Source organism: Apodemus sylvaticus, chromosome 19 (genome assembly GCF_947179515.1).
Source record: "Apodemus sylvaticus chromosome 19, mApoSyl1.1, whole genome shotgun sequence".
Taxonomy (NCBI): domain Eukaryota; kingdom Metazoa; phylum Chordata; class Mammalia; order Rodentia; family Muridae; genus Apodemus; species Apodemus sylvaticus.
The window spans coordinates 7826444-7854292 of record NC_067490.1 but is presented as its reverse complement, the minus strand read 5'-3'; the positions used below and the strand labels follow the sequence as shown (position 1 = coordinate 7854292).

Here is a 27849-nt window from a genome sequence, read left to right as displayed (position 1 = left end):
AAATTATCATGTAAATCACAGAATTTCTGCAGCGGGTGCTACTTCTGGGGTCATCTGTTTCAGTGTTTGCCAATTGGGTAGGCAGGCCGTCTTGGGGATATTTTATTAATTTTTCCCCTTTTAATTATTAATGGTTGCTATGGAAAATGCACAAAATGCAACAATGCAAAAAGAATAAAAAATCCCAAACTTTGATTTTTTTTTTTTTTTAGACATAAGTACTGTGTTAAGAAGGTACTGACTGAGTGGTGCTTGCTTTGGCAGCACATGTCCTGAAGTTGGAATGATACTGAGATCAGCACGGCTCTTGGGCAAGGATGGCATGCAGATTCTCGAAGTGTTCCATATTTTTAATGTGAGAAACATGGAAATAAAGGCTAGCTTCTCTTTTTTTTTTTAAAAAAAAAAGGGGGGGTACTAAATGTCATTTTTAATTTTTAATTAATAGACTCTAATCATTGCCACACATTGGTATTTTTAAATACAAAAAATATCATGTTATGCGCTTGGGTGTTTTGCCTGCACACGTGTCTGAGAAGAGGGCCTCTGATCCCTTGGGACTGAGGCTCTAACCCGCCATGTGGGTGCTGGGAATTGAACCCAGGTCCTCTGCAAGAGCAGTCAGTCCTCTTAACTGCTGAGCCATCTCTCTGGTCCTTTGGAATGCTTTTCTAACTGGTGATGTGACCTTGTGGTGTTTTACCATCTGAATGCATCCTAATATACATCCTAATATGCATCCCTGCATTTATACATATTCTTCCTCTCACTGGCTTTTAATTCTTAAAAATGATATGTTGATAAATACTACTGGATTTATCAGCAATTTAGTTTATGGTTTTGGTAAAGATGTTTTTTTGAAATGAAGTTATGTAACAGTAATTTTTTCCCCTTTCCTCTTCTTTTCTTTTCTAAATCCTACATGGTAACTATCTGCTTCCTATCAGTTTAAAATAATCACTGTTCTATAATCAGAGCTATCTGAGGTAGAAGTTCTTTAATAAATGTCTCATTTTCTTTCTTGGGTACTTGTTTGAGTATTTATTCAGGTGGGTTCTCACTCTGTAGACCAGGCTAGCCTCAAGTCCCAGCGATCCAGATGCCCCTGCCTCCCAGGAGCTGGGATTACAGGCATGTGCCACTGCGCCTAGCCTCTGAGAAGCTGGCTCAGAACCCCTAGACCTATCGAAGACCAACGGCACGCGCTACGGTGCCACCAGAGTGTTTTTGTTGGTTGCCACTTAAGATACAAATGTATTTTCATTCCTTTTCATGTTTCATTTAATTCAATGCTATCTTGTTTCTTTCACAAAGCATTATTATAATTAGATCTTGGCCGTGGATCATATTTTAAATTAATTAAAAAAAAATCTTTGTTCTTATGGGCCTTTACCTCTGAATCTAAATTTCTAGTAAAGTGTTCATTTGGTTATCTTTCCATTTGGGACTGTAGTTGCTGTTTTTCCATAATTTCCTTCTATTAAACTTTATTTTCTACTTCATTCATAATTATCTACGCAGAGCTTAAAGAGGCTTCTCACAAAGACCAGCAGTGTTCCGCTGGCGCCCACAGCGCTTTCCGCTTGGTTGGGGTGCAGGGGTTGAGTTTGAGCCTGGGGATATGGTAGAATACATTACACATCATTGCATAGACAACGTGTGTGTTCGGGCGTATATGGTGGGAGCTTAGCGACTGCCCGATGCTTCGGCTGCATCTTTGACAATGTCTATTTCCTCAGAGTGTAAAAAAGTTTTTCCGGTGTTGAGGTTTTGGGTCTCAGCAACATCCCTTTTAACATCTGCCTGCATTTCTAAGGCAACCTTGTTTCTGCCCCTTTTGCTGTGCATACGTAACTTAGGTGCGTGCATGTATTTAAATATGTACAGGACTACCTGTCTCTGTCCCCCTGGTGCTGACATTACATCACACTGGACTTTTTCTTTTCACAGATGAAACTGTGAAACTTTTCACAGATGAAACTTTATTCTTACAAAGTAAGCTTTTACGGGTTGAGCTGCCAACAACCCCCCCCCCCCCCGCCGTGCTTCTCTCCTTTCATAAACAACGTTGCTTATATATTTTAGACTTTCAGTCCGGTCTTCACTGAGTGCTGATCCTAACTTCTGTAAGCTTGGAATGCGGTAAGCAAGCTCAAAGCTCAGTCTCTAGCCTCTGAGCTTTCCAAAACAAGCCCGGCCTGCCTTGACAGCAGCTCGATGCTTATTCTGAAAAAACTCATTTCCTACTGATGTGAACAAGTTAGTTTTTGTTGTCTGCATTGCCAAGAAGCTTGCACCAGATATAAAAAAGAAAAGAAAAAGAAGAGAAACTTTATAAGGCCACAAAAGTGAAAAGCAGGCAGAGTGGTGTACAACTTTAGCCACTGTGGGTTGAATCCAGAGAAGCAGGGGCAGGCAGATCCCTGTGAGCACCAGTCCAGCATGGTCTACAGAGCTAGTTCCAGGCCATCCAGAACTGTACGTTACAAAAATAAATGAATAAATACTAAAATTAAAACGTGGTTACAGAAACATTTGCCCATGCCACTCTAAATTACAATCTGTTTGCTAATAGTAATTCTTTTTTTTTAAGAGTAGGTATAGTCTTTACTCTCTCCTACAACATGGGGCATATATTTATTATTTTGTGAGTTAATTAATGTATTTATTTACTTCACATCCTGACTGCAGTCTCCCCTCCCTCCTCTCCTCCCAGTCTTCCCTGCCCCAACTTCCCCTCTCCCCCTCCTCCCTTTCTCTTCAGAAAAGGGGAGTCCTCCCATGGGTATCAGGCAGCCTCGACTTATCAAATTGAATGAAGACTAGGTGCATGTCTCCTTTTTTTAGACTAAGCAGTCCAGGAGAGGGAAAGGGTCCCAAAGTCAGGCGCCAGAGTTAGAGGCGGTCCCTGCTCCCATGGTTATGTGTCCCACGTGAAGGCCAGCCAGGGTGCACACCAGCTAACACTAATTCTCAGGATTGATTTTACCAAGCACTGATTTATGAGGAGGAGGGAAATTTACCTTCAGGGGCAACACTTCCCTGTTGATGCCGTAAAATATTGCCATAGCAAGGGTCCAGGACAGCAGCCCGGCCACATTGCCACAGACTTTCTTGGCACTTTCAAAAGTGTAGTCATCCATGTTGAAATAGGGCTGTAGCAACTCAACGGTCTCTTCGTTGATGGTGTCCTTGGGAAACTGCTGCAGGCTGAACAGGAACCCCGTGGCACTCATCAGCTAGAAGACAGCACAGCAATCTCTCAGGTCTGGGAGAAGATGAACCCTACTGCCCTGCACTGATGTGGACTTATTAGCCCTGGTAGTTTGAATGAAAATGGCTCCTATAGGTTCCTCTATTCAAATACTCAGTCTAGTTGATGGAACTGTTTGGAAAGGATTAGCAGGCGTGGTCTTGTCAGAAGAGGCATGTTACTGGGGGTGGGCTCTGAGGTTTCAGAAGTGTACATCATTCCCAATTAGTCTCTGCCTCGTGGCCATGTCTCAAGACAGGAGTTCTCAGACGCTGCTCCAGTGCTGAACCTGCCTACCTGCTACTAATCGATCAAGGCCCGAAAACAACATGGTGGGCCCAAATAAACCTTTCCTTTTTATAAATTTATTATATCAGGGACTGTGTAGCAGTGATGGGGGGGGAAAACCCGAATATAACATGAGGTTTAAAGTAAACTCTTGAGTGCATAGTAGTTGGTGATCACCCGACAGCTAGTCTGGCTGGTTCTTTGTGTCCTAAGATACCTGATGCATCCCTACAAGACTTAGTTATTTTTCCTACCTTCAGCGACTCTCCCCAGGATGGCTTGCAGCAGGGCTTTTCTGGGTCCATGGTAACAGGGTCGATTTTCTTTTGGAACAGCAGCAGGACACAGTCCATGATTCTCATAATGAGGTGTGGTGGTTTGGCAAGCTTCCTGACCGTGGCAATGTCATTTGGTTTGATGGTCTATAGTTGGGAATAGGAATCAATATAAAAAAAAAATTTCTTGAGTGGTAAAGTAGACTTATATATGGAAACCTAATACTTTTAAATGATTAAAGCAGGAAAAAAACCAAAGTGTATTTCATCTTCCAATTCTCCTCAGGGGAATCAAATCCTACGGTTTCTGCATAATAGTTTGTGATGGTTTGTATATACTTGGCCCAGGAAGTGGCACTATTAGGAGGTGTGGCCCTGTTGGAGTGGATGTTGTCTTGTTGGAGTGGACGTGGATTTGGTGAAGTGGGCATGGCCTTGTTGGAGTGGGTGTGTAACTGTGGGCATGGGCTTTAAGACCCTCATCCTAGCTGCCTGGAAGTGAGTATTCTGCTAGCAGCCTTCAGATGAAGATGTACAACTCACAGCTCCTCCTGCACCATGCCTGCCTGGATGCTGCCATGTTCCTGCCTTGATGAACCTCTGAACCTGTAAGCCAGCCCCAATTAAATATCATCCTTATAAGAGTTGCCTTTGTCATGGTGTCTGTTCACAGCAGTAAAACCCTAACAAAGACAAGGATCATTCATGGTTAGGTTCAGATTTCTGTTTATTTGACAAGCTCAGGAATACAAGGAGAACACGGGTCAACAAAATGTCTCAAGATTCATCTGGTTCTTTCACACAAGACCCATAAAGGGAGTGGAGAGGGGGTGCATCCTGGACATGGAACTAAATGATTACTATACATTTACTCATTTATTTAACAGCTATAGGCATTCTCCTATATCAAACATAGCAAACAGAAACAGCCTTGCCTTCATAGTCTCCCAAGGGATGCAGAGGAAGTACAGCTACTTTAAAGTAAGATTCCTGTCAGGACAGAAGCATAGGGTGATGGGAGAACAGAGATGAGCTCAGAAGAACAGAAAATGTTCTAGAGGGGTGAGGACTGGGCCCAGATTCTAAGAATGGCTGTGATCACAGCAAAGGTTAGGAAAAGCAGTCGTAGCAAGGAGAGGAACAGTAGCTCAATTAGGTACATGTAAAGGTAAGAGGTCATGATTCGTCCAGAACCTCACAGGTGCTTCTGTATGGAGAGTCATAATGTATGTAGTAAAAGAATAGCAAGGGCAAAGTTTAAGACATGGATAGGAATGGAGTCAGGTTGTTTATCAGCAACAGAATTTTGAGGAGAGAGAGACATACATACATATATATATCCGTACATAACAAATATAGATACATAATACACACATGTACATATAAACATAGGTACATGCATACATATATAATACATGCATATGTAAACATAGATATATACACAATATATACATATGTATAAATAAAATACATAATGCATAGAGACATGTGAATATAAACAGACAGACAGACAGACAGATAGTAATAATAGACAGATACTAGATGAAGAATAGACAGGCAGACAGAACACTGTCAACATTCCCAACAAATGATCTTATTTCTGATGCCTATGTATAAACCTCAATAATCAGGCTGGAGAGATGTCTCGGTGGTTAAGAGCACTGACTGCTCTTCCAGAGGTCCTGAGTTCAATTCCCAGCAACCACATGATAGCTCACAACCATTTGATGCCCTCTTCTGGTGTGTCTAAAGACAGCTACAGTGTACTCATATACATTAAATAAATAATAGTAAAAAAAGAAAAAAGCCAGGCGGTGGTGGCGCACACCTTTAATCCCAGCACTTGGGAAGCAGAGGCAGGCAGATTTCTGAGTTTGAGGCCAGCCTGGTCTACAGAGTCAGTTCCAGGACAGTCAGGGCTACACAGAGAAACCCTGTCTTGGAAAAATCCAAAAAAAAAAAAAAAAAGAATCTATGATGGATTATTATAATATCTGTGGAGACTTAGAAAATCAAGATCATTGGCTCCCGGTTATATAAGAAAAGCAGTGATCCTGAGAAGGCAAGGCCCATCCCCCACCTCCAGAGAGAGCCATGTACCTGTTGTGTGTGTTGAGCACACACAAGCTGTTTAAGCTGCTTGGTAGACTGAGGCAGATGGATGGCTGGAGGCCAGACTGGGCAACATAGTAGGACCATTCCCTTTTTAGAAAGAAAACAGTGACAGGAGAAGAAAAGGAGGGAGGGAAAGAGGGAAGGCAAGGGAGAGACAGCAGGGAAGAAAGGGATAAAAATGGTGCCCTTCTTGCCTCACAGCCATGGACGCCCATCTCGGATCTTTATCCATAGAGAAGTGAAAACACACAACAGAGTTTTAAAGGGGCAAGCAGCTCGGCTAAGGCTACCCCCTTTATCTGAATCTATGATGCTCTCAGGAGGCATGTCCAACCCGAGGGTCCTCAGCCACATGTGTCCCAGGATAGCTGAGTGCAGCCCAACACATCTGGAGCTGACAGGGTTACGTCTCAATGTCACAGGATGGGACATCCCCAGGTTAGGCTCTGCTTCAGGTTCTCGAGGAAGGCTGGTTCAGGAAGGAAAGTAAGAGGCGACGAGGAGCAAACACACTAAAGCCCTGCAGCTGAGGAAACGGAGCCGACGTCTGTCTCCAGACTGCGTTATAAATGTGGTTGGGAACACGGCTCTGCTTCCTGATTACAAAGGTCCAGGGTTAATTCCACATAACGAAACCGGGTACCAGGGGTGATTTGTGGAGAGAGAGAGAGGTGGAGAGAGGGAGGAGGGGAGGGGGAGAGACAGACAGAGACAGACACAGAGCGTGCACAGAGAGGCGCGCTCACATTCAAGGCTGCTTCTGCTTCTTCCAGAGCAGGTTTGGCGGCCTCCAGTTTAGTCTCTGCTTTCACTTTCTCGCTGTCGATTTCATCCACAATTTTCTGAGCTTTATCTTTTACCTCCTGGACTTCGTTTTTCACTTTGGCTGAAGCCTGGGCACTCACTGTGACCTCTGCCAGGACCTGGTAAAATCAGAGAGTAAGTCAAACCCTTTAGAGTGAAACGTATGGGTTTGAGTCTTTGAGATATTTTATTTAGTAGAGTACAAAACAAGAAACTAAGAGCAAAGATCTCTAGCTAAGTCACCTATATTGTAGTGTGTGTTACAAGTTACTTTGGGGGGGCTGGGGAGATGGCTCAGCAGATGGGAGCACTGACAACCCTTCCAAAGGACCTAAATCCAGTTCCCATGCACCCACACCAGGTGGCTCACAAGTATTTGTAACCCCAGCTCTAAGAGATCAGATGCTCTCTTCTGGCCTCCTTCTGTGTGCGTGTGGACACATATACAAATATATACACAGTTAATAAATAAATCTTTAAAATAGTTTCTGAGGGGTACCTTGAAGTATCCCAACAATAAGCTGCCCTTGAGTTTAGAGTATATATGAACCAACATAAGCTTTCATAAGAATGGTGTTTCCAGCCTATGACTGTCTAGATAATTAAAACAGTTTAGTGGACAACTTTATTCCCAGTACTTGGGAGGCAGAGGCAGAAGGATCTCCAAGCCAGCCTGGCCTACAGAGTGAGTTCCAGGACAGTCAAGACTGAAACTCTGTCTCTAAAAACCAAGAGTAGGATAGATGGATGGATGGATGGATGGATGGATGGATGGATGGATGGATAGATAGATAGATAGATAGATAGACAGATAGATTGATTGGTTGATTGACTGAATGATAGATTAATAGATAAATTGATGAGCCTTGGCTCCCCTAGAAAATTAGAATATGAGAGGACCTTAAAGACAAGACTTAATATAACTCACAGTTAAGGAGAAATGCACAGGCAGGCAAGTGGCAGCAAGAACTTAGGTAGACAGAGAAGAATCTTCTAGAGCAGGCAGAGGATGTCCTAGTCTAGACATGTCTCTGTATAAGTTGAACAGTACAGGCTAATGGGCTTACCACACTAGTCTACATGCTTATGTTCTGTTAATTTATTTTTAATAAAGTTTTAAAATAATGATTTTGATATGTAATTTCCAATTGATTATCTGAGAATTACATAACAATGTAAAACAATGCTTTCAAAGTGATGGGAAGTGTGTCGTGTCCGTCGGGACGGGGTGGATGCCAACTCACTTCATCCGCTTTCACAGAAGCCACGGCCAGTTCCTTCTCCTTCACCGCGAGATCCTGTGAGAGTTTGGCCACAGATTCGCTGGCCTCCATCAGTTTGTCGAGACCTTTACAAAAACACATGGACACACCCTTGCTGATTATGGGCATCAGGCGTGTGTTCGCTATGTCTAAGGAAGGCCCATGTATGGCATACATAACAAACACAGCACGGCTCAGCTCGGCTCGCCGTGGACAGATGTATACCTGTCTTTAGGACGAGACCAAATCAGTATTCCTAGCACGCTTTTTACATGGTTGTTGGGGATCCGAACTTGGGTCCTTGTGCTTATTATATGACACACGCCTTACCCACGGAGTCATCTCCTCGGCCCCATCTCCTTGGCCCCAGTTTTATTTCATTCCGGCTTTGCTTCTCCAACAAGATGGCTTTTTCTAGTCAGCAAGCAGCATTTGGAGACTGTGATTCATGCCTGACACGGTGAACCCAGGGCTAAAAGAGCCATTAGCCATGGATTTAAAGAAAGCAAGGGGCCCTCCATTTGCAACTGCCCAGTATTAAAAAAAAAAAAAAAAAGACCAGGTCAAATGGCATTTGCTAACATGACCTACTTTTAATAATTAAATGAATGTTTATTAGACAAACTCAGGAGTTACAGGTCATCCTGGACTACATGTATTGAGTTAGAGGCCAGGGTAGACTATAGGAGACACTGCCTCAAAATAAGTACTAAAATAAATAACTAAGTAGGAGCTGGAAAGATGGCTCATAGGTGATAGTTTTTCTCTCCCTCGGTGAGGCAGATACAGGCCAGATCAAGACAGATTAAAAGCAGATAAAGGCAGATTGTTAGGCGCTGCTCTTGGATGGTTTCATCAGTCCCAAAGAACAGGACTGAGGAAGTCCCACACCAAGGCCAGGGTGGGGCAGTTTTATAGACTAGGCAAAGAGTAATGACAAGACAACTATAAGCTGGGTTTGCACCCAAGTATGGTCTAGAGCTGAGTGCTCAGCCGGGGACGTGGGTGGCTGGCAGGGTCATAGAGGAGGTTCCAACGGCTGCCAAGAATGGGGAACTGGGCTCTTGGAGCCATTTCTTTGTTCGGAGTTTTTCAGGCAGGGTTGGGGAAAGGAAGGCAAATGGGGTTTCCCAGCTCGTGCATGGGTGGGCGAGCAGAGGTTCCAGCCTAACAAGTGGTTGGTGTTCTAGCAGAGAACCTAAGTTTATCCCCAACACCAGTGCAGGGTGCCTCACACTTACTGTAACTCCAGCTGCAAGGGATTCAATGTCCCCTCCTGACCTCCATATGCACCTGCACTCACATGCATGCATACGAACACACAGTCAACATATTCATATACAGTAACATACACATAGTCACATGCTCACACACAGTCACATGCTCACACACGGTCACACATTCACACACAGTCACAGGCTCAAAAACAGTCATATATTCACACATAGTCACATATTCAGATACAGTCACAGGCTCACACACAGTCACAGGCTCACACACAGTCACAGGCTCTAACACAGTCACATGCTCACAGGCTCTAACACAGTCACATGCTCACACAGTCACATGCTCACAGTCACATTCTCACAAGCAGTCGCATGCTCACACACAGTCACATATTCACACAGTCACATATTCACACACAGTCACATGCTTACACACAGTCACATATTCACACACAGTCACATGCTTACATACAGTCACATACACATATACATATTTTTTAATCAAAAAACAAAAAAACAGAGTGTTTGATTTTCAAACACAATGATACCCATTCAATAAAACATTGGGATTGCCATCAAACAAACCCTAAAAATGACAAAACTGGCCATTCCTCTTACCGATATTCATCCGTTCTGCTTGTTCATTGATATATTTCACCTTTTCAGTGTAGATGTTCTTGTAACCATTTATAAATGAAAGATATGATTTGGGAGTCACATGGGCTCTTCGGCGGTATCTGAAAATGGAATATAACAATACTCTCTTCGGTCACTCTGGTGTCCTTCTGTAAAGTGTCCCTTCCACTGCTTCCACCGTGAAAGCCAATGGGTGGTGCCTGGCATCCTAGGAGGCCATGGGTAAACACAGGTCATATCCTTGCCCTCATGGGTGTTTCTACATATGGAAGATGATGGAAAGGTGTCCATCAGGGTTTGTTAAGATCAAGTGAATCAGCATACATGAACATGCTCTAGCAACAGCAAGTTTCTGGACAGAAGAGAGGGGCGGTGGTGTTTGTGCCAGTGGGCTCCATACTTGGTTTTTATTTGCTGCTCAGCACAAGACCAGCTCATTATGACCACAGAAATAAACAAAAAGCAATTTCACATATAAGGAAGTAAGGTCTAGAGTCTTCATGGATTGTAGCCTTACATTTTTGACTTCATGACTCACCTCTGGAGTTCAGAGAGATTTTAACTTTTTCACAGTTCCTTTTGATTGCTTTTGTCTTTTGATTGCTTGTTTGGAATGTGGGCATATATGTAACCATCACTACATCAGTTTGAAAAAATGTTCACTTTGTAAAATCATTTTGTAAATAAAAAAAATCATTCTTCAGTGTAAGGGAATGGGAAAAGCTTAAAAGATGTAGCAAATTTTTCAGAAAATAAATCAAGAAATACATTTTGTAGTCATATGGAAGTAAAAGGAAACTGATCTTGCCAGGTGATAGAGGCAGGATAAATAACATCTGCCTAATTGTGAGGATTCTCACTCACTAATTTCCAGACGGTCTGAGAAACACCTACATTCATTTAAAGAGTTAAAGAGGGGCGGTCTAGGCATGATCCTAGCAAAAAGAAGGGGATGGCTGAAGCAAACACCCTAAGGCATGGGCATCCATCCCTCAAAACTCTCAGCATTACCTAGACTCTGCACAGAAAAACAAGCATAGCTTTTCAGGAAGGTTCTGTACCTCACAAAACCTATCCAGTCAACCCAAGCAGGGAATTCAATATTCTGGAAGCCCCAGCAGGGAGCTCTCTTTTCTGGAGGCCCTAGCAGACCCTGCTTTAGTCCTACCTGCTGATCTTGTTCATCAGCTCCCATGCATTGTGGGAAAAGAAAACCCTACAGTTTTGTTTTGTTTTGTTTTGTTTTGTTTTGTTTTGTTTTGTTTTGTTTTAGACCATTGTGGGCAACTTGCTCACAATGAGCACACCATGACCGTTCTCCCTGAGTGGTTCTCCTGTACCCAATTAAAGTCCTGTTTTATAATTAATTGCCAAAAAAGCTTTGATAAGACCCAGCTGTGCAAATGCCAAACCTAACTGTTCCCTCAACATAAGGCAATAAAGAAACTTAAAAACAGTGCCCTTCCTTAATCAGAATAAATAATGCATTGGGATGAGAGGTTTTAGACCATTTATAAGGAATTATTTAGGTCATTCTCAAAACAAAATTAAGCAAATGAAACAGTGATTCATTAAGCATCTGCTACTTTGAGTCCTAGAGGGTTAAAGAGGTATTTAAAAGCATGGCCTCTAGTTAATTTTTAAATCTCATTTGTCTGGCATCTTTTCATTATTTAACCATGAGAAAATCAATGCAATAAAAATGGGATATGCTTGGCCCTGCATGATCAGTCTATGCAAAGAGTAGCTTACTGGTCGTTAAGTTTAATTCCTCTTTGGAGAGAACTTTGTGTTTCCAGTTCCAGCAGCCACCAATCTTATGCAACCTCACTTCCCCATGGAAATAAGTCTCACAGCTACCAAGCTCACATACCTTTGGAAGTAATTCTCGCAACTCTCAGAAACCATGTCATGAAAGAGTCCCATAGTTTCTACAACGTGCCTCTTAGTCTCAGCAGAGCAGACAATGTTATAATCTGAAAGGAAGTATGAGGCCACGGCAATCAGAGCCTCCTTGGGCCAGCGACTAAACCAGTCCATGGTGCAGCCTGAAATCAAGCCAGGGAACTTGAGGGACCGGGCTCGGAACTTCTCACCAACCTGTGGAGAACAAGATTAAAAGACATGAGAAACACGGAAGAAGTACTGGAGAAAGGGATGTATCCACTACCTGGGCCAGCAGTGAGATGCTGCAAACTTAAAAGAAAGGAGTGAGAGAAAGAGACAGACAGAGAGACAGAGAGAGAGAAGAGCAGAGGAGAGGAGAGGAGAGAAGGAAAGGAAAGAAGAGAAGAGAAGATAAAAGAAAAGAAAAAGAAGAAAAAGGGAAAGGAAAAGGAAAAAGAAGAAGAAAAACACCTTCTCAGGGCTGCACAGTGTGCCTAGTCAGTGTTTAGCTGAGAGAAGGTGTCCTGGGAAAATGGCTGCCATAATGGGTTCCTGTACTAGGGAAATGGCTACCACATTGGACTCCTGTCCTGGGAAAATGACTGCCATGTTGGGTTCCTATCCTAGAGAAATGGCTGCCATGTTGGGTTCCTGTCCTGGGAAAATGGCTGCCATATTGAATTCCTGTCCCGGGGAAAATGGCTGCCATATTTGTTTCAAATCTAGGAACAGCCTTCTAAGAAGAAAGTGACAACAAACTCACAATAAGAAACCTTGGCAAGAGGATTGGGACAGGGGTTGCACAGACACTGGGATGAGTATAGATGTGACAGTCCTGGGTGGAAAGAGGATTTTCTAAACCTCCCTTTGGTGAGCACTCGCACAACCTTGACAATTTGTCAGTCCACCTTACAAGAAAGACTGGAGCGAGGATGGCCAGGCCACACCTTGAGAGGAAAGCTTAGCTATGCATAGCTCTTGCCTTCTATCTCAACTTAAACCTCACAACAGAACCTGGAAGATGGACTTGGGGCAGAGAAGGGGCATGCCACTGGACCCCCTGGTTCCTCCTTTCAATGTGACTATGCTGAATAAATTTCCATTTTCTGTTTTTCACTGTTAATTTGTCTCTTCAGTTGGCCTTTGGAGTACCAGTGGCCATGGCTGGCCTCTTTGAGATACCTGAGGCTTGGACTCTGACCCTAACATGTCCAGTATCTGGTTATGAAGAAGAGTTCTGATCATTGGACTGTGTCTCCACCCTACAAGGGGAAAAGATCCTCTAGAGTAGAGTAGAGCTGTGCAGTAGAGCATCCACAAGGTTGTAGATATCCTATATGTCTGATTCCTCCAGTGCTTCCCAGCATGGCAGCCACGGGCTATGCATGGCCAGTGAATGCTGGAAATGAGGTTAGCAAGACCCAGAAAGTGGGTTTTAACTTTTACACAATTTAATTAATAAAAATGTGAGTAGCCATATGGGGCAGAAGATTGGCCAGCACAGTGAGCTAGACGTAGTCAAAGCTGGAAACCCATCAAGAAGATGTCATGTCCATATTGGAAATATAGATGAGCGAGACTGTTATTACCAAAGTCTTCACAATTCAAATAATATATGTCTCTTGGTGATTCATGAACTGGTAAGCTATGCAACAACATCAAATAACACAAATATTCTTAAATGGCCACACTGGTAAAGCGATTTAGGTCCAGGGATCATTGTGCTAGGAAGAAAATTCATTTTAGTCTCATGAAAGAAAGGTCTGGCCAAGTATGTCACCACTGATGAAGGTCACTCATCAGGTGCTGATCTGCCAGGTAAGGAATGGAGACTCACCGGGGAGAAGCAGAGGACAACATGTAAATTCTTCCTGGATCTAGTGATGAAGTATTCGTACAGGTTGTCAAAAGTGGGAGGGTGGCGAGGCAGCTCCCTCTTCATCACCGATATCAGGCCTTGGGTGATTTCATCCATCTCGTCTCGGGCGAATAGATTGGAGATCTTTGAGGAGCATACAAGAGAGGGAGAGTGTGGTGTGTGCTTTAAGTAATTCCTACTGTGAATTTACTGCTGCGCTCCTGTAAGTCTGGTCACCTTTCTCTCTCTCTCTCTCTCTCTCTCTCTCTCTCTCTCTCTCTCTCTCTCTCTCTCTCTCTCTCTCCCCCCCCCCTTTCCCTCTCCCTCTCCCCCTGCTCTATCTCTGTCTCTCTCTCTCTCTCCCTCTCCCTCTCCCCCTGCTCTATCTCTGTGTCTCTCTCTCTTTCTCTCTGTCTCTCTCTCTTTCTCTTCTGTCTCTATCTCTGTCTCACCACACACACACACACACACACACACACACACACACAAACACACACACACACACCACTACCATTACCACCACCATTAGTACTCTCTTCTCTGCTCCTCAACCACATTCCAAGTTTGCCAAGAGAGCAACTCTTTTACTGACCATGGTAATCAAGAGCAATTCATGGTCCCCCTGACCAAGAAGCTGTCACCCTAAGAATGCCCCCCTCCACCCCTCCTCTGCTTAGCTCTGGTTCCTCCCATCAAACGAAGCAACCAATCACTGGTGTGCTGGCCAGAGTCAAGAGCACCAGGCCTGACCTTGAGAAGGGCATGTTTGGGGAGCTTCCCACTGGCTGGGGTCTAAGAATTTGGCTTTGGTGATATCTCCTCCATTGCTAATTATTATGACAGTGCCCCTGAGCTTAAACAATTGATTCATGCACTCCTAATACATGGTAAAGGCCTGGGAGTCTGGAACTTGGACAGTTGTGGACAGCTCTAACAAGGTCTTCCAGCTCCAAGTCCCACACAGGCTTCCCTGAGTAGAGACACGGTGTAAACAACTTGGTGTATACATGACAGCGCCTCTTCCTGCATGGAAAGCATGCTGTAGATGGCCCCTCAGTGAAAGCACAGGACACTTGGACGTTAGTTCCTAAAGGCTACCTGTGATCTATCTATCTATCTATCTATCTATCTATCTATCTATCTATATCTACCTACCTGTCTGTCTGTCTATCTATCTATCTATCTATCTATCTATCTATCTATATCTACCTACCTACCTACCTGTCTGTCTATCTATCTATCTATGTCTCTATGTGTGTAGCTATGTGTTCACATGTGTGGGCAGAGTGCACATTATGTGTACTGATGTGCATGCACATGCATGTGGAAACCGGACGACAATTTCACTGTTGTGAGATTTCACTTCAGATATGAGTGCTGGCATCCTTCTAACAAAGTACCAAAGGTAGGTGGGTAGCCATGGGAACCAGCAAGGCAAGACCCACTTCCAGCAAGCAAAATTCACCTAATCATTCTGTACTCCTAACTGGTAAATAGGTAGAATAATAAAGCAAGGCATAGGAGCAAGTTCAAGATAAAAGATAGGCCAGGAACTGTTTAAAGTGGAATAAAACTATATATACATATATATACATATATATATATATATATATGTATATATATATATATACACACACATAGTATTCATCCCACACAAATATAAAAACAAAATGAAATAACCCACTACATGGTGTGTGCTTAAATCTCATTTCTCAAGTCAAGAACGCATGCAAAACAGTCTTGCTTTTGTAAACTTGCTGTTCTTCCTACACAAACAAAATTTGGATTTAGGGGCTGGGAGGCTGGCTCGACTGGGAAATTTCTGGCCTCGCAAGTATGAGGATCTAAATTCAATCTCCAGAACTTACATATTTCAAAAAATAACAAAAGCCAAGTGTAATTCAAGTACTGAGGCCCTGAGTTCGAGCCCCAGCACCTACGTAAGAAGCCTTGCACAGGGGCACGTGTTTGCAATTCCAGGACTGGGCAGATGAAGACAAGCAGATCCCTCGGGCTCGCTGGCCAGCCAGAGCCCCAGGCACATGAGAAAATCTCTTGCCCAAAACAAACAAAAGATGGATGGTGTCCAAGAGGGATGATAGATAGCCATGGCTGTCCTGGAACCTCCACATGCAAGTTCACACATGTTCACATATATCCACACACATGCATTCACCTGGGTGTGGGCACACACACACATAAAATGCATGTGCACACATGCATGCACATGCACACTTGCACTACACACTTTGACACTGTGAGCCGCCCCTCTCCCGGACCCACCTCCCCTGAGGACAGCAAATTATTAAGGTATTCCAGGAATGCCTCATCTTTTATCTCGTTGTCCGTAAAGATGAAGGTGATGCCTTTGCCCTCGGCGCCAGCAACTTTGTACAGATTCTTTAGGTCTTCTATCAGGTTGGTCACGTTGTAAGACCTAGGCGAGAAGCCATAAGTGATTTTTTTCAAGGATTTCAATGGAGGCGGAGCTATTGCTCAGTGCTGCTCCATCACAGGACTCAGGTTAGGGTCCCAGCTCTACAACGGCTGCCTCACAACTGCCTATAACTCCAGTTCCAGGGAACCTGGTGCCCTCTTCCGACCCCTGTGGGCACTGCACGCATGTGGTGAGCATACCGACAAATAGGTACACGCATACACATGAATGTAAAAGTAAGAGGTTAACATGCATGGTCCCAGTTTATCTCGAGACATAGTAACAAACCATGGTGATTAGAGCAGACCTCTCTACTGGCTCCAACACGTACTGAGTAATGGTGTCTTCCAGAAACCACAGGGAGCTGAGATAAAGAACTGAGGGTTGTCATCCAAAACAAAAATGTAACATACATCTCGAGAACAGAGGAGTGGAGAATTTAATGGAAGTGATTCAGAAATATTCCTGGTAGAGGGATATGAACATTAACCCCTACCCAGCCATCCTGATCAATGGATATCGTTCAAGTGGACGTCCATCTGACATCTAAAACTAACCCAAAATCTGTGTGAGTTTGGTTTGGGGGTGGGGAAGCCACCATAAATTACAAATAAAAACTGGTGACAGATTACATCGCATGCAGCCGTGTGCACAGCTCACTAAGTGGCTAGATACTGAGAGAGCCCACGGAGAGAGTGTGCTGGATACTGAGAGAGCCCACGGAGAGAGTGTGCAATTTGGCGTGAGTGATGCAAAGGCTGGAATGAGAGGGTTCATGGTCGAGGGAAGGGAAGGCTCCGGGCTTTCTCTCTCCGCCCTGTTCCCATTAGATGTAAGTGCTGCCAGCAGTGGTTGCTATGTATAAAAATAAGACAGACCTCTGCTGAAGTGTCGTCTACGACGTCATGTGACGAGAGTGAGACAGCACAAGAGGCAGGGCCCCCTTCCGGGGGTCACTGTTGGGATACATCTCGGGACCTGGCTTAGTATTAACAAGGGAAGATGGGCTGGGGCTGGAGTCTCTACTGGAGGGAAAGAATACCCGTCCCATCTGAGGAGGCAGCCGTGGCCTAGCACAGCAGCTGCGAGGCAGGCTCTGGTGGCAGCTCCTCCAGCTATCCCCAGAGAAGCCAGGAGTATGTCTTCTAAGATGTTAAGACCCTGACTTTTAAGTTGTTGTTTTTTTTTTAACTTTTAACTGATCCCTATTTAACATATTTTAATTTCTATTCAACACACTTTGTGCTGTTCAATTGCTTATTTATTGAGGATTTCACACAGGAATCTGGTGCTCACATCATTTCTAGGTCTCCCTCCCCCATCCTCCCTCTAACTCCTCCCATGTCCTCCCTTCATGCTCTCTCAATTTTTAATCTCTCATACCATAATTATTATTCTATGCCTTTGTCCTCTATCCTCTGCCACCTTCCCCTCTCTCTCTCACACACACATGCACACACACACATACACACAAACACATAGTCTGCCATTTAGCATTATTCTTACATAAGTGTGTTTCAGGCTGACCACTATAACCAATCCTGGTGAAACTAACCCTCCCTCTTCAGTAGCCATTGACCACCTGTAGCTCTTCACCGAGTGTAATGGTCTTAAGAAATTTCTCCCATCCACATTGTCACGGCGGCTGGTACTGTCACCATGCAGGTCTTTGCCTGAGCACGTACAACTCACACATCATCTGTGCACATGTTCTTACACATGTAATACTTAAAGAAAAGTTCACTTAAAAATGGGGGCAGTGGTCTGAAAGGCGGGCCACTGGTAAGAGTACCTGCTATTAAACCTGACAACCTGAATTCAATACCTCAGGACCACCATTGTGGGAGCAGAAAACAAGACCCCAGAGTGCTCTGACACACCACCTACATGCATGCACACACACACACACACAGTAAATAATTCACAAAAAAAAAATTTCTGAGGAAAAGGGACACACCAAAGTGTCGTGATTTCAAACATGAACGTTTAACTGTGGATAGCACATCATTAGGTTTTATCCCAGCTCACCTGGTCAGCGTGATCTGAAATATCTGATACCCAGCGATGAAAGAGGCCAGTCTTGAAAGGCTCTGCTTTCCCGAGCCACCGACACCCACCAGCAGTGCGTTCCCACAGGAGGTTCGAATGATCCGAGATATCTGTGTTTGAAAGGAGAGTGTTTATTGGAAGAATGGACGCAGATGTTTGAATATTCTTACACTCACAGGGTCCAAAGTCTGACCACGTGTTTCCAGAATACATCAGACTCTTTCCTTATAATGCGGTATTTTGGGGTTTTGTTGTTGTTATTGTTTGAATGTGTCACATTGTTTTATTTAAATCAAATTATTTTTTCAATTTATCTGTGTGTGTGCGCGCAAGCGTGCGTGCGTAAGTGCATGCATGTGTGTGTGGGCATGCTTGTGTGTGTGTGTGTGTGTGTGTGTGAGAGAGAGAGAGAGAGAGAGAGAGAGAGAGAGAGAGAGAGAGAGAGAAATGTATCCTTGGAGGTCAGTAGAAGGCACTGGATCATCAGGAGCTGGAGTTACAGATCGTTATGAAGCTCCCAGATGGGTGCTGGAAGCTGAACTCAGGTCTACAGCAAAGCAGGCAAGTGCTCCTGACTACTGAGCTGCCTTAGCAGCCTCTCCAGAGCCTTCTTCACCCCCTATGTCTGCATCTTAGAGAAGAACAAATTGCCTTCACTCTCTTCTGCTTCGAAGTTTCTGTGTGTTTATGTTTGAGTGTCAGTACTTATTTTCAATTTTCTTTAATATTAGTTTCGTGTGTGTGTGTGTGTGTGTGTGTGTGTATGTGTATGTGTGTGTGTGTGTTTGACCTTGTCTTTTCATCCCTAGGCATTGGTATGTGGGCCTATGTGCGTGCATGTTTTTGTGCATGTGTGTGTGCATGTGTATGTGCATGCACACGCATGTGTGTGTATGTGTGTGTACATGCCCAACCTTTTCTTTTTATCCCTAGGCAGCATGGTCCCCATGTGCATGTGCGTGTGTGTGTGTGTGTGTGTTTTTGTGCATGTGTGTTTGTGTGTGCATGTGTATGTGCACAGCTACGTGTGTGTGTGTGTGTGTGTGTGTGTGTGTGTGTGTGTATACATGCCCAACCTTTTCTTTTTATCCCTAGGCAGCATGGTCCCCACGACAGGGCTGTGGGGATAGCTCAGTGGCTAAGAGTCCATACTGTGTGCCTGGAGGCGGCAGTGCTCACCATGAATCACAGGCAGCACTTGTAAGCCAGAGGTAGGAGAATCTCTGAGTTCTAGGTCAGCCTGGTCTACAGAGCAAGTTCTAGGACAGCCAGGGCTACAGAGAAACCCTGTCTAAAAAAAAAGAAAAGAAAAGTCTTTACTGTGCAATCAAAGGGACGCAAGTTCAAATCCTGGAAACCCATGTAAAAAGCCAGGGGTGGTCACACACTCCTGACATTACGACAGGAGGACAGCCAGAGATGGTTGGCTTCCAGAGAGGTGGTTTCAGTGAGAGGCCCTGTCTCAAGGGAATGAGGTGGAGAGTGTGGTGGGCAGGCTGCCCTACATCCTCCCCTGGCCTCTGCAGCATGGGCACCCACATCTGCACACACGATAATTAAGCAAATTCTGACAAGGGCATTTCTTCACAGGCCATTCTAGCTTCCTCTGAGCACGGGGAGCTATCGGGATCATAACCCCAAAAGCTCTGGACCCAAAACCCATCTGCCCTCAGAAACCGCATGCTGCTGTGCCAGTGGACTCAAGGGCGGTCTCAGAAATCCACTGTTTTCAGAAACAGTGAGCTGCCTCGACCCAGGGCTGCTCCTCTCTGGGCTGCCTGGTGGGATGGGTGCTCTCACGCTAAGTTCCCCTACGGAACTAAGTCTTGAAGGCACTCGAGCACACCAGGAAATAGACAGTCAACACAACCTTAATGAGGTGAGTCATGGCGTCTTTAAAAAACACAAGGTCGAGAGACGTGCCCCTGATGATCTCGTTGAACTGTCTCTGGTAGAACTGGAGCTTCTCACCCAGAAATTCAAAGGACGGCACCTACGGGAAAGCAGGGAAAAATATTTAAGAAGCACTTTCTTTTGTTGATGTAGCAAATATTTCTTCTTTGTTTTGGGCCTGTGCTTTTGGTATTTTGGCTTTGTACACTCTATGTGTATAATCGACAAGTTTGTCGCTCTGAAACCAAGCCTTGCCTGCTGTGATTTACGAACTGCTCTTTGGCTCAGCCTGTGTTTTATGGTTACACTGACGTGTGATCTTCTCCCCTCCCTCAAATTCACTTGCAATCTTTTCTTTTTTTTTTTTTTTTTTTGAAAAAAAAAATACAAGAGCACAAATCTACTTTTATTTATTTACTCTCCATTAATTTAAATCCGGGATGGGTACAGCATCACCCGGATTCTGTGTCCAATGGCCTTTGCAGGAAGGTTACTTCGGAATTTGGCACGGACCATGCCACTGTTTCCGTGGATCTGAGTTACTTTTCCCCAGATCGCTCTGGTTTTCTTTGGTTTGATTTGCCCTTTTTTCCACTAATTTTGTCTTTCTGTGTGTTCCTGAATGGGCTTGTGTGCGCCGTATGTGCGCAGATACCGTTGGAGGCCAGTAGAGGACGTCAGATACCCTGGCGCTGCAGCTAGAGGGTATTGTCAGCTGCAGTGTGGGTGCTGAGAACTGAACCCGGGTCCTCTGCAGGAGCAGTCGGTGCTTTGACTGCTGAGCCACCCCTCCAGCCCCAGACCTATCTACTGACGTAGGAAAACGACATGTCTCTATTCAGTTCATTGAGGTTTTGCTACATTGGTTCCTCGGTGTTTTATCTAGGGACTGCAGATGTTGAACAATACACTTTCAGAGTTTTGTTTTCTACCTTGGGATGGTTGGCAAAAGCTAGCCAAATTTCTATAATGGTTAAATGAGCAGATATCTTAGGCTTTGTGGAACTTGCCATTTCTATTGCAATTATTCCAACTGTGCTCTTGCAAGGCAGCCACAGACAATATATAACTAGTGTACATGACTTTATCTGGAAATTTTGAAATTTGTTTTTTTGGTTTTTGGGTTTTTGGTTTTTCGAGACAGGGTTTCTCTGTGTAGCCTTGGCTATCCTTGAACTCACTCTGTAGACCAGGCTGGCCTCGAACTCAGAAATCTGCCTGCCTCTGCCTCCCAAGTACTGGGATTAAAGGTGTGCACCACCATTGCCCGGCTTGAAATTTGAATTCTATATAGCTTTCACAGTATTTTTATCTATCTATCTACCTACCTATCATCTATTTATCCATTTATCATCTATCTATCTATCCGTCCATCTATAGCTCTCTCAACTTAATACCCATGAGTAGGTTCCATGCTGCCTGTGTAAGCCTGGGTGATGGACCATCTCCTAGAGTGTGGGTAGCCTCTCAGGACTCTCTCTCTCTCTCTCTCTCCCAGCAGCTGTGAATTGTCAATGGCACCTCAGCTGACATGGGACTTTATAAGCCCCTTCTCCCCACTTGTCTAAGGAAAAACAAATTTCCAAAAACCTCTCTAAGAGGTGAAAGCAAGTACCAATTCATAGACTTTGGGCACTTCAAACATAGTGTCTTCAGGTTCGTCCCCAGTGGGCTCCGGCATGTCGCGGAGAAAATCCACAAAGTACGGCTCGGGGAGGATCATGGCTGCGACCTCGGGGCTGATGTTTTCTTCCACCGCCCGAATGAGTTGTGAGTTGAACCACAGTTCATCATCCGGAGTTATAAACCTGAAAGGAAAGGGCACTGAGGAGAAGAGGAGAGCCACCTCTCCACCCAACCCTGCACCTTCCTCACCCCAGGACAGGAAACCCTGTGCCCTCTACTCAGAGGATGACAGAGCCCCATTGCCTAGGTGAAGCCAACAGATCCCTATGACTGGCAGGGCAAGTGAGCCTTGGTCACCTGGCCCTCATGCTGTCACAGAGGGAAGACGGAAGAACTGTCACACCTGAAGAGTTCCTACCTATGTGTTCCCACCCTACAACTTCATGAGCCTGGTGGCATTTCACACTTATCACACCTGAGGAAACTGGACCTCAGGCAGACAAATGAACTTGAACAGGGCCAGGGGCAACCTCGTGCACACAAAGACCAAAGTGTTTAGGAAATACACGCGGCTGAGATTTCCTGCTGAGTGGTAGGACCTCTCTGGTGGTGCTGTGGCCCATTAAGATGAGTGAGGTGCAGCAGCAGGGGTGGGCTGAACTGCCAGAGAACTTTCTTAAACTCACCGGCAGGTGGGAACCACCATTAAATACTTTTCAAGCACAGGGCCATGGAGATGGTTTAGTGGATAGTGTCTGCTGCATAAACGTAAAGATGTGAGTTTGGATAGCCAGCGCCTTTGTAAACACCGGGTGCAGTAGCATAAACCTTGTTGCCCTAGCTCGAGCAAGACAGAGGCAGGAGGACCCTTGGAGTTCTTTGGGAAGTCAGTGTAGCTGAATCAGTGAACTATGAATTCACTTAGAAGCCTTGCCTCCAAAAAATAAAGTGGAGAGGAATCGAAGGTACCAGGCTGTACTGGCTGGTTTTGTGTGTCAACTTGACACAGGCTGGACTTATCACAGAGAAAGGAGCTTCAGTTGAGGAAGTGCCTCCATGAGATCCAGCTGTAGGGCATTTTCTCAGTTGGTGATCAAGGTGGGAGGGGCCCCTTGTGGGTGGTGCCATCCCTGGGCTGGGAGTCTTGGGTTCTATAAGAGAGCAAGCTGAGCAAGCCAGGGGAAGCAAGCCAGTAAGAAACATCCCTCCATGGCCTCTGCATCAGCTCCTGCTTCCTGACCTGCTTGAGTTCCAGTCCTGACTTCCTTTGGTGATGAACAGCTGTGTGGAAGTATAAGCTGAATAACCCCTTCCTCCCCAACTTGCTTCTTGGTCATGATGTTTATTCAGGAATAGAAACCCTGACTAAGACCCAGGCACTGACTTCTGGCCTCACTAAGCATGTGTGTGTGTGCGCGCGCACAACACAATGCACACTTTCACACAAGAATCCTTATCCTATGACTCTGAGTAGGTAATACGGGAAGTGTAATGAGGGAGTGTAAGCCTCTCAGGTCACACGTGTAAATGCAGGGCCGCCATGCACACCTGTCGGCGATCACTCTGTTACACTCATGCTTGAAGAGAGACATGAGAGTGGGGATCGAGCTGCACTCTTCGGCTTTTATGGTCAACATCCCCTGCCAGATTCTTGAAAGGTCCCGGAGGTTGAAGATGTAATGAAACTTAGAAGGCGTGGGCAGCATCTTCACCTGGGGTGAGACACAACGCGAATAGTCTCAGTTTAATCCTCAGATAAGAATAAGGGGTAGAAATGTACTCCTGACTATCCTATCCCATTCTAGTTCATATTTCCCCCTTCACTTCTACTTTTTATGTGTTTTGCTAGCCTGTGTGTGTGTGTGTGTGTGTGTGTGTGTGTCTGTGAGCCACAGGTGTGCAGTGCCCAGTGAGTCCAGGAGAGGGCACACATTTCCCCCAGGAATGGAGTTATACACCATGCTGGGAACTGAACCCAGGTCTGCTGCAAGAGCAGCCAGTGAACTCAACCATCTCTCCAGCTCATATCAATATACTATTTTTGATAAGACCTGCTGAATAAATCAAAACCAAGTTCATAATTTTTTTTGTCACAGCACAGTTAAAAACAAAACGTAAATAGGGAGCGGTAGAATTTTAAAGCCAAGAATCCGTAAACAGGATGCGTTCGAGAATAACGAACAAGATGTAGACACCATCCCGTCTGACACTGCTGGCCACCTTCAACCAAGTCCCCTTTCCATGAATTCCTAAAAGCCACAGTGAACCATGGGAGAAATCATGCCTAGCGCTGGCTAGCCTCACTAGCATATACAGATAATTGAGAGAACAGACAGGTACACAGTTACACAGGTAAATACACTGTATGTAGACATGAGATCCTATCATGGCAAAAACTGAAGATGGGCTGGTCATCATACAAGGAAGAATCCATGACACAGTTAGACTCTGAATACAGCTGGTTGACTGTTTTGTGCATGTTGTTGCTATGTGCACTGTGTGTGTGTGTGTGTGTGTGTGTGTGTGTGTGTGTATGCCAGAGGTTGATATCAGGTATCATTCTCTACCCGATATTCTGACACAATTGACTCATGTTGTACTTGGGTGGCCAGTGAGCTCCTACAGTCCTATAGCCTCCGCCTCCCAGAGCTGGGATCACAGGCGTGCGTCATATGTTTGTCTTTTTACATGGATGCTTGGGATTCAAATTTAGGTCCCCATGTTTGCTCCTCTTGCATTGACTAAGCTATACCCTCACCCCCGAGACAATCTTCCTCAGATTGTTACTCTCAAAGTCAGGTGACCAGGAACTGCTCCCCACCCCATCAGCTCAGGAAATGCTTGTTTTAGTACTGAAGCTCTTTCCATACTGCAAAGGTACACCAGGGAGTTTTGTCAATTTGTTTCGTAAAGACGTTATTTTTATTTTATGTGTACAAGTGCTCTGTCTGCTTGTATATCTGTATACTCTGTGTGTGTGTGTGTGTGTGTGTGTGTGTGTGTGTGTGTAGTGCCTGCAGAGGCCAGAAGAGGACATCAGATCCTCCGTGTGGAGTCAACGGTTACGGGGTGAGGGGCATCAGGTGGGTGGTGGGAACAGAACCTGGATCCTCTGCCAGGGCAGCTAGTGCTCTTAACTGCTGAGCCATCTCTCCAGCCTGAGCTGGTCGTTTTTATGAGCAGCACGGGTTACCTTGGTCCACTGCCACAGCACGCGGCCGACTGAGACCAAATTTCCAATCATTTCACATATTTCGGGTCTGAACTTTCTACATGGGTCAAAGTAGCCACAGCCAATGATTCCTGGGGAGAAGATCAGATGGAAGGCACACTCTTAATTTCTTTAAAAGGTCATGGGGTGCATGTTTATTTTAACAAGTTGGTCATTACAAGACTGACTACCCAGGATAAGTCTCTTAAGTCAGAAGTGGTCCAGCCACCCTTAGCGGCCATAAGTTATGCACAGATTCATTTTTAACCCTCCCAACAGCCTTCCAAGGCTGGGCCCTTAATCTCCATGCATTCCATTTTGTGTTTTGACATGAGGTTGGGGTCTGGTTTTAATGGCCTTCCCATAAAACTTAGCGACCGTTCCTGCTTCTATTGACAGTCTCCCACACCCTTTCCTTTCCTGGTGCCTGCCGCGCCAAGGCATTAGGCCAGTCAGCTCCATATTTCACCATTTTTCATAGTACGTGTTGGAGATGCCAAATTTGGTATAGATAATATTAATTTTATTAACAGCTCAAAGTGCTAGATGCGGCAAGTGTGGAAGTGCTGACATTCATTAGCCCGGATTTCCCTGATCATCACATAAGGACAAAACACAGCGCTTCCCCCCCCCTCTCTCTCTCTCTCTCTCTCTGTGTGTGTGTGTGTGTGTGTGTGTATACACCTGCATACACACACAACTGGACTTATACGTGGCTACATGTGTATATATGTGTGTGTGTGTATGCAGAGGTACTTATATGTATGTATATATGAGTGCATGTATGTGTGTGTGTGTGTGCATGTGTGTGTCCAGGACAGAGGACAACCTCAGATGTAGAGGTATTTATATGTAGGTATATATGAGTGCGTGTGTGTGTGTGTGTGTGTGTGTGTGTGTGTGTGTGTCCAGGCCAGAGGACAACCTCAGATGTTGCTCCTCAGAAGCCATACACCTTTTCTAAGACAGTTTCTCATTGGCCTGGAGCTTGCCAAGCAGGTCAGGCTGTCTGTCCAGAAAGCCCCAGGGCGCTCCTGCCTCGACCTCCCCAGCATGGGCTCTATGAGTGTAGTGTCATCACACTTGGGTGGCTCTGTTGTTTTTTGTTTTTTAATGCGGGTTCTGAGGGATTGAACCCAGGTCCTCTGACTTGTGTGTCCAACACTTTACCAGCTAAGCCACCTCCTCGTCCCCCTACACACACTTCTTATGCCGTATCTATGAGGTCCTCTCTAAGTATCTTCGAGTCCTACCTAGAACAGGCTAGACACACGAGCCATCTCAGAGCTGGTGTTTAGCTGTTCACCTCAGATACTTCATCTGTCCCCACTTCAGACCAACATTTTAGTGCTTAAGTAAATTTTGTGCGGCTTATGCCTGTTGTGTGATGCGATAAAAAAAGAAATCAAGGGCCAGAGAGATGGCTCAGCGGTTAAGAGCACTGGCTGCTCTTCCAGAGATCTTGAGTTTGATTCCCAGCAGCCACATGGTGGCTCACAGTCATCTGTAATGGGATCCTACACCCTCTTCTAGTGTGTCTGAAGACAGCTACTGTGTACTCATATGCATACAATAAATAAATCTTTAAAAAAACAAAACCAAGCGTCTGGAGCGCTCGCACCGAAGATTTTGTCGATAGAGGTGTTGGAGGGCAGCGTGCAGTTGAACACGGTGAACTGTCTTTTCAGGCGCTGTGGGATGTCGTTCCGCCCCCCTCCAGGATGGATCATGGCGGCTATGAGCTGCACGTCGACGATGGTGGTGAAGTCCCCGGGCTTGTCCAGGCTGTACATGCCCTCCATCTCCATCATCTGACGCACGATCTCGTTGGTGATCTGAAATTCCATACAGCGGCATCTCTAAACATATCCGTGATTCTCAGGAGCACCTAGAGATACTACAGGGGGATTATCAGAAAGCGCACCGCGGCCCCTTCCGTGGAAGTGTTTGTGGTTTTTGACCCACACCTTTGAGGCAATTTGAAAGACATGGTACCAGCATCTGGTGTGAGGCCAGTGTGCCTTCACTGTAGGCCGGTGGTTGCTAAGTACCCAGTGTGCTGTCAACAGCATGCAGGAGTTACAGGTCTGAGCCATGCAGTGGTGGCGCACATCTTTAACCCCAGCACTTGGGAGGCAGAGGCAGGTGGATCTCTTGAGTTTGAGGCCAGTCTGGTCTACATAGAGTTCCAGGACACACAGGGCTACACAGAGAAACCCTCTCTCCAAACAAAACAACTAAAAAAAATTCCAAGTCTGACTGCAGCCACCTCCACACTCTCTCATACACTCTGGATCAACACGCAGAGTGGCCTCAGTCCTGGGGCCTTCAACCCTATGAACTAGTCAGTGCCTTGGGCTGGAGGTTACAGACTTTTCTGTTCAGCTTCTAACAGTTACATGTCCTCCGCTAGCAGGGCCATGGTGGTGCACGCCTTTAATCCCAGAACTTGGGAGGCAGAGGCAGGCGAATTTCTGAGTTCAAAACCAGCCTGGTCTACAGAGTGAGTTCCAGGACAGCCAGGGCTGCACAGAGAAACCCTGTCTCAAAAAACCAAACCAAAAAAAAAAAACAAGAAAACAAAAACACATCCTCCGTCTTCAAGGAAACCCGTCTTGCCTTTATTTCTGAGGCCCGATTCTTTCCCGCTTCCTCTGATGGTTTACAGATCACTCCTTAGCCATGATTTACCACTGGCTCTCATATTTAACTGTCTTCCAGGCCTCCCTTTCCTCCCCAGGATTCCACTGGGGACACCACTGTAACTCCACACCCTGAATTGAAGACTCTGAGCTGTGACTCTGGCTCTGGCTTCCCTTCTGAGATCCAACTCTGCGTATCTGTGTATTCAAATTCCTTCTGGGTATCACCAGGGGGACGGCACATAAGCACCCCCAATGGAACCATCTTTCACCAACCAGTAGTCAACTGCCATGTGCCAGGCTCTCTTTACACACACACACACACACACACACACACACGAGAATCCATCTTCACGAAGCATGCATTCTTGTGGGAGACAGAATGTG

The 27849-nt window shown here is 45.3% G+C and overlaps 1 protein-coding gene and 1 non-coding gene across 2 annotated transcripts in view; one reads left to right on the top strand and one right to left on the bottom strand.

Annotated features, from left to right (window-relative positions):
* Dnah8 (dynein axonemal heavy chain 8) overlaps positions 1 to 27849 on the bottom strand; it is a 238386-nt gene that overhangs the window by 94482 nt on the left and 116055 nt on the right. Inside the window, exons 53-66 of the mRNA XM_052164217.1 lie at positions 26442 to 26655; positions 24803 to 24912; positions 23158 to 23321; positions 21599 to 21791; positions 19961 to 20083; positions 18070 to 18200; positions 15888 to 16041; positions 13584 to 13748; positions 11733 to 11959; positions 9842 to 9960; positions 7980 to 8083; positions 6678 to 6854; positions 3796 to 3963; positions 3024 to 3239 (exon numbers count right to left, since the gene is read on the bottom strand). Of these exons, the coding sequence (XP_052020177.1) occupies positions 3024 to 3239; positions 3796 to 3963; positions 6678 to 6854; positions 7980 to 8083; positions 9842 to 9960; positions 11733 to 11959; positions 13584 to 13748; positions 15888 to 16041; positions 18070 to 18200; positions 19961 to 20083; positions 21599 to 21791; positions 23158 to 23321; positions 24803 to 24912; positions 26442 to 26655 (2265 nt within the window). The remainder of the gene's footprint in view (positions 1 to 3023; positions 3240 to 3795; positions 3964 to 6677; positions 6855 to 7979; positions 8084 to 9841; positions 9961 to 11732; positions 11960 to 13583; positions 13749 to 15887; positions 16042 to 18069; positions 18201 to 19960; positions 20084 to 21598; positions 21792 to 23157; positions 23322 to 24802; positions 24913 to 26441; positions 26656 to 27849) is intronic.
* On the top strand, positions 249 to 352 carry LOC127670321 (U6 spliceosomal RNA). The gene has a single exon (XR_007974533.1). It is a non-coding gene; the product is annotated as a U6 spliceosomal RNA (small nuclear RNA).